At 42.5% G+C, this 7,088-nt stretch overlaps 1 protein-coding gene across 1 annotated transcript; it reads right to left on the minus strand.

Annotated features, from left to right (window-relative positions):
• Positions 1–1,354: 1,354 nt before the first annotated feature.
• YAE1 (YAE1 maturation factor of ABCE1) lies at positions 1,355–6,035 on the minus strand. Its single transcript, XM_075558183.1, has 3 exons — positions 5,853–6,035; positions 4,152–4,273; positions 1,355–2,152 (listed from the first exon to the last, which is right to left on the minus strand). The coding sequence occupies exons 1-3, from the start codon at positions 5,976–5,978 to the stop codon at positions 1,723–1,725; spliced, it is 678 nt and encodes a 225-aa protein (XP_075414298.1). The 5' UTR covers positions 5,979–6,035; the 3' UTR covers positions 1,355–1,722.
• Positions 6,036–7,088: the final 1,053 nt, after the last annotated feature.

The following is a 7,088-nucleotide window of genomic DNA, read 5'->3' on the forward strand; positions in this document are numbered from 1 at the left end:
CTGGGTTTTCAGTTCTTTCCCATTGGTCTGAGTATCTGTCATTGTACCACAGACACTATATCTTTTGATAGCCAGGCACCATCAGCTTTCTTTAACACATTTGCTTATGCACACATTTGTCTTCGGTGATCATATAGGGAAGGTAGGCACACAATATGATTTTTTGTTGATGCCTGATACCTGGACCCTTCTACACCTCGTGGTCACACAGGCTGGTGTGCTTCTTTCATGTGGGCTTTGTTGCTTCTGAGCTAAATAGTTGCTTGTCTACCTGCAAGCCTTAAAGACCCAGATGCTGTATCTTTTGATAGCTGGGCACCATCAGCTTTCTTCAACACATTTATCTTCAGCGATCGTGTCAGGAAAGTGAGCATCATGGAATGCCAATTTCATAAAACAAAATGTTCTTGCATTGAGGAAGTACTTTGAGTGGAGTGCCAATGTCCATCTGCTGCCTCAATATTAAACCTATAAATATATCCATGTAGATCTATTTCCCCATCATCATATATATATGTACATGCCTATATTTAGACCTGTATAAATTCCCTTTGCCTCCCAGCTCTTTCCTCTATTTCCTTTTACTTTCCTTGTCCTACTATCATGCTCAGCCTTCATTTGGGTTTCAGTAATTTCTCTTGGTTACATTGCCCTTGCTGAATTCCTACCAAGCCTCTCATACCCTCCTTGTCACTAATTTTGGATCACTTGTTCTCTTGTCCCTGGGTTGGTCACCACCACCTCCTTTCCTCCACCTCCCCCTCTCCCGTGTCCCCCTGGAACCATCAGTACTGTTGTTTTCTCCTCCAGGCTGTTCATCCAGCCTATCTTATCTAGATAGACCTGCAGAGACAATATGCACACACAAAAAAACAAGGCATAGCAAGACAAAGTGACAAAAGAACAAAACAAAGAGAACCAATGACCAAGACAAAAAAAAGAAAAACCTGTAAATAGATCAAGGTCTGTTTTTGACTTCTAGACGTGCCCTCCCGTCGAGTCTGATGGGGTGCCATGCTCTGGCCCCAAAGCCTATTCTTTGCACTCCCTTGGGAGCTCACTGCTCTGCTCCCTTGGTTGTTTGCCATACTCCGTGTTTTGCCTCCGTGTGGTGGGGTCAGACTGGGCCAATCCCAACACTGAGACTCCAGTGTTGTCCCCTGAAGGGCCACTGGTCAGCGACCAATCTATTTTTGGTATTCCTTGAGGACTTCATTGCTTTGCTCCCCTTGTTGCTTTGTTACACACAACTTAAGTGTTTTGTCCTGGTGTGGTGGGGTCAAAATGGGCACAATTCCTACAGTGGGAATTTCTAGCACATCTTATACTATACAAACATCAGAAAACAGGAATCATTTTTAGAGGTTTAATGAGATTATAAAATGAAATCAATTATAATAATAATATAGTTTATATTTTCATAAAATAATCTAAGTTATATGATAAAGAAACCTTGACTATTATCTGGTAAACATTGTTGGTTGAACAGATATAGAAATGGCAGAATGCTAGGCCACTGCCAAAGAGTGCTTATATTACAGTTAACAGTACCAATTTTGAAGACAATTCAAACTTCCTAGAAGGATAACACAAAGAGATGGAAGTATTTAATATAGAAATCAGGAATATTTTGGTTAAGGAGTAATGAAAACACATTTCAAACGTGTGTTAAAACACATTTAAATGAAAACATTCTTTTCTTTTAAATGAAAATGATAACTTTTACAATTGCTTGAGGTGTTGTAATATGTCCACTGACATTCCTAGTTGTTGTAGTAAACTGGCTGTCTGTTCTAAAATCCAAGTGAGGCTTGGACTTTCAGAATGTGCGTGCTGTTCTGTTCCACAGCTTTCTGAGTAGGAACAATCTATCCCACCGGGACTTTTGTTTCCGTTTTTGTTAAAGTCAGCACTAGTTTTATAGAGTCTTTTATCTTTAGCTTCATCAATCTTTTTCTCAGCTGGAATTGCATGACAAAGGTCCATATTCTGAATGGAGTCCAATAAATCTACAACCTGGGGCTGTGCTGTGATTGATTTCAGATGTCTGAGCACACACTCTTCACATTGGCCTACTGCATCCAGAAGATGATTTATCTTACTGATGAAAGCGGGACTGTTACCATGAAGGTGACACCAGGAGAGCAAAGCACTGCGTGAAAACATGAACAGGAGTTAAATATGAGAAAAACTAAACAAGCACAGACTGAGAATTCCTGAGGCGAATCTCTATATTCCTTTCTCTCTCGCTAAATACCAGGTAAAAGTGAGTTAATGAGGGTAATATTTATAAAAAACAAGGAAATTAGTGATTGACTTCAAAATTAAGGAATGAAATTTATGCTGTATATACTCATGTATAAGCCGAGTTTCCCAGCACCTTTTAATGTGAGTTTTTGTGGTAAAATTAGGTGCTTCGGCTGATATTCGGGTTGGCTTATACTTGCGTATATACAGTATATGTATGAAATGGCCTTTCTATATAAATTTAACAAGTGGATTTAATTATATACATTCAATATACAATAAACAATTGGTTTTAATCACATTTCTTGGAAAAGGAAACAACTCAGAGAAAGAGAGGTCAAAAATGAGTTTCTCCCTTAAACATATCAGTTTCTAAGCTAGTGATTCTCAATTGTGTTTGCCCATTAGAATCACTTAGGGGAGCTTTTGAAACTATTAAGCCTGGGTCATTCCTCAGACTAATTATACCAGAATCTCTGGAGGTAGGACCCAGGTATCACTCTATTTTTAAAAAGCTTTTTACATAATCTCAAGGTGCAGCCAAGGTTGAAAATCATTGTTGGAAGCATACGGGTACTTTCCATCAAGAATAAAGGCTGGATGAAAAAGCTTTAGAAGCAATTTCACTTTCCTGGCTGTGTTGTAGAATACACATTGGCAAAAAAAGAATACACATTGGCTGCTAAGCTGTTAACAATTTTTGGCAAGAAGGTAAGACACCTTCTAGCTAGAGAACTACTTGTGTGTATCTAAAGTAACTAAAAGGCAACCTTTTCTAGTAGGGATCCAAAAGAAATTTTGCTGTCTTTGTCATTTCACATCGTTTTCATAATCACATTGTTGTCATCCTGTCTGTCCAATCTACTCTGCCTCACTGGGACCCTATGGGACAGAGAACTGCTTCATAGGCTTTCCTGGTTGATGATCTCTATGAGCACAGACCACCATATCCTTTCTCCCACTGGGTGACTGGTGGGTTTGAATTTGCTGGCTGGTAGCCAAGTGCTTAGTCACTGTGCTGCCAGGGAGTCTTTCAGTTAATCTTCAAAGTCATAACAGAATGACAGATGTGAACCTATCTTAAAATGGAATTGACATAAAAATTAACTAAGCAATAAGCTTTCCACACTTATAAAAGATTAATGTAACTTAACGATATTATAATGAATACTTGATTATCTTCTGACTAGAGTAGACTATAAAATTCTGATTTTGATTTATTTTCCCAAATTTCAAACAGAAAAAATTCTTGTCTTGATAACTTTTATTTCAGTCCTTCAGTTGTGACTCGTTGGAGATTGTTTTTCTCAATTGAGGACAGTTTAAAAGGTAAAAAGCGTGTTTGCTTCGGTAGCACATACACTAAAATGTAAAAAGCATTAAAAGGACAGGTCTCCCAGGCTCCGGGATTCCTTTGACAAAGACTTGGCTTTGATTTATGCCATTGTTGGTACTGCATCTTGACACGTATTCAGTGGTCAGGATTAAAATACGTTTTCCATCACCATCTATAACTTTCACCATATACTTCCAGTCTAGCATTCTCTCTAGAAGTCTTTAGTTTTGCTACATGTGCAAAACGAAAAGCTTACACTTGTGGACTTTATTTAAAAAAAAAATTATTGTAGGAGTGAGCGGTAGTTTGGGTGGCAAGAAGTTTATATCCTTTTATCATTTCCTTTCAACAAAGGACCATACCTGGCTCATAACTGAAAGTGGACATGGTGGTGATGCTATTTTTGACTCTTTAAAGACAATACTATTCTATGCTCTAGCGTTCTCTTGAGGATTTAACACCAGGAAAAGCATTTCAGTTTAAACACTTTATTTTCACATAATGCATCCATTAAAAATTCTTCAGTACTGAGATTAAAATTATTTAAAATTGAAGTTTTCAAAAGTACCTTAATGTTCCCCTGAGTTGTCCATAGTTTATAATGCCTTCTGCACCTTCCTTATAACCTTGATTGAAGCCCTGCTGAAGAGCAACTGCTTTGCCAGCATCGACACCATCTCTATAGCCTTCCTGAAAATAAGGAACAATTGCAGCTGTAACTAGCACCATGTGGAGCCACTGAACCAATTCAGGAAATTTGATGAAATGGACCTTGACTTTACTTCACATAATGATTCTAAAACATATACTATGTCCACACAGGCAAAGTAGCCGAGTCTTCCTACTGTTTATTGTCGTCTAATTTTTCTTTATCCTACTTTCAAAGTCTAGACTAACTGGTGGTAAATTTAAAAAAAATACCGTTTCTTATGTTTTTTAAACCCTGTGTTCGCAATAACTTCACAGGAAGGGAACACAGAGAATTACTCTATGGTCTCCATGCTTGACAACTGATTAGACTGGTTGAGTGTGGAAGCAGGGCAGTAAATTGGAGTTGGGGAAGGTACTGGGCACTTAAGTGCAGCAGGGAAAAAACGGGAAAGCAGGTAAAGAAGATGAATGTATGCTTGATGCCCAAATTCCAACAGACGACATATTCTCTGTCGGCCTCTTGCGGTGTCACAGCACTGGAACTGGGCTCAGTATTTACTGGGCCAGCCGCAGCTGTACATTAAGTATTCCTATAAATGATAATACTGCTGTTGGACTAAGCAAATGTTACTTTAATGAAATGTTAAACAAGGGGGGAGATTCACCAACTGCAGTTTTAGAGGCCACCAATTTAACTACCTGGAACGGTCTTCTCCATGCGTGGGACTGCTAAGACCACGGTGGGAAAGTAGTATTCACTGGCAGCGAGGCTGCCTTCCCCAGACGCCAAGTCGCAAGAGTGTATGTGTGCTCCACCAGGAAACTCACTGTCTCACTCCAATTCAGTCCTGCTGACTCATAGTGACCCCATAGGACAGGGTAGAAATGCCCCTGTGAGTTTCCGAAACTGTAACTGTTCATGGGAGTAGAAAGCCCGGTCTTTCTCCCATGGAACTGGCTGGTGGTTTCGAACGGTTTACCTTGCAGCCCATTGGGTTTGGGAGGCTAGAAATCATTAAGAATGACGACTGCCTTATCTTTCTCCATTCTGCAGCTGGTGGATTCAAACCAACGACCTTTAGCTTAGCAGTCAAGTGCTTAACTCACTGTGCTAAGATTCCTGGTGACTAGTGAGACAGTTGCGCGACAAATGATATACACCTAAAATAAAAAAACCAACCAAACAACGTAAAACTCTCCTTACTTAGGCAGCAATATTCTCTAGTGCCCACTGACCGTTCCATGGTCTTTACATCAAGGTCATTCCCCCCCCCCCCTCACGCGTTGAAGGGCAGCTTGCTATATGTAGGCACCGCACCCAGGTAAGCACGCACGCACGCCAACCGAGCTATAATTAGTAGTCAGCGTGTACGTTGCTTGGCCATCCCCGACCCTGCACGCCTTCACAGGACAAAGTTGTTTCGGTCCCTCCCCGGCGTCGCAAGCACCCTGCAGCTTCACGCACTGCCCCAAGGTAACCCTTTGGGAAATTCTGGCAAGCGGTGGGAAGGGCAGGCCCGGTCAGGCCCGGGCCACGTGGCCTTCTCTTCTCCGGGGACCCAGTTTCTCCCCGACCCTGGCGCCCCGCTCCCAGCCGGGCTCCTACGCCGCGCTTTACTTTGACTCGTCTGTGCATGTGGCTCTGCCATTCCCGCTGCACCAGCAGCGACTCGTCCGCCTCCTCATCAAACACATCTCCTTCTCCGGGGCATCGCATCAAATGCGCCGTTTGAACCCAGGACATCAGCGAGGATCGCGGCGGTCGCCGGGCACCGGAAGTGCCGGCACCGCCTTCCGGTAGGAGGGGCGGGACCAGGAAGCCGGGCGGCGGCTTGGGCGGCGCCTGCGCGGTTGGGTGTCGTGGCGCCTAGGATGCGGTGTCGTGGCGCCTAGGATGCGCCGCGGCGCCTTGCCCGCTGGCTCTGTGGACGCGCGGCGTGGCGGCGACCTCTCGCGACACCCCGGCGTTCTTGGCGTCGGCGGAAGGCAGCTTCGGCCGGGACGCTGTACTTTCCCACCGGGTTGTCGGAGTCCGGCGCGTTGGTAAAACCTTCCCAGATGGGGGAGCGGTTACTAATCAAAGACGGCTCTTAAAGAATCCTCTCTGCCCTCCAGTGCGTCCGGGTGGTGTTATAGCGAAGTGGAGTGTGGGGCAAAGAGCCTGAAAGTTTGGTACTGCGGCCACTTTGAGACAGACAGTGCTATCTGGAAAACGAAATTATTTCCCACGGGTTTTCAGAGTCCTAACAGAATTTAAAAACATTTTCTTTCTTGAACTCCTGGATATCAGCTCCCTTCCTCCCCACCTTCTCCACCATGCCCCACCAAGAACCCTTATTCTAGTTGTTATCTCTATAGGTTCCCTATTCCTGGGTTTCATATACTGAAAAACAAAAAAACATATAGCAAAGATATTCAGGAAGGCTTCTCACAATGACAAAATACATCAGAGATAAACCCTAATATGAAAAACAAAAACCACAGTTATGATTATAGAAAAATCACTGGAGGTTTATTTCCTGTGTAGATTTTGTAAATGCATTTTGGGTTTTCAGAATCTCACAATTTAAGCTCTGATACTATTCTCTCCTTTGGTTTTGGATAATAGAATTTACAATCCTTGGGCACAGATGTTGGTGTGCTTCATCCATGTGGACTTCGTTGACATCTCACTTAGATGGTTGCTTGCTTGGAAACAAATCTTAAAACCCCCAGACAATTAAAAATAAAAAAATTTAAATCCTTTTATTAGGGGCTCATACAGCTCCTATCACAATCCATACATATATCAATTGTGTAAAGCACATTTGCACATTCATTGCCCTTATCATTCTCAAAACATTTGCTCTCCACC

Source organism: Tenrec ecaudatus, chromosome 9 (genome assembly GCF_050624435.1).
Source record: "Tenrec ecaudatus isolate mTenEca1 chromosome 9, mTenEca1.hap1, whole genome shotgun sequence".
Lineage (NCBI taxonomy): Eukaryota > Metazoa > Chordata > Mammalia > Afrosoricida > Tenrecidae > Tenrec > Tenrec ecaudatus.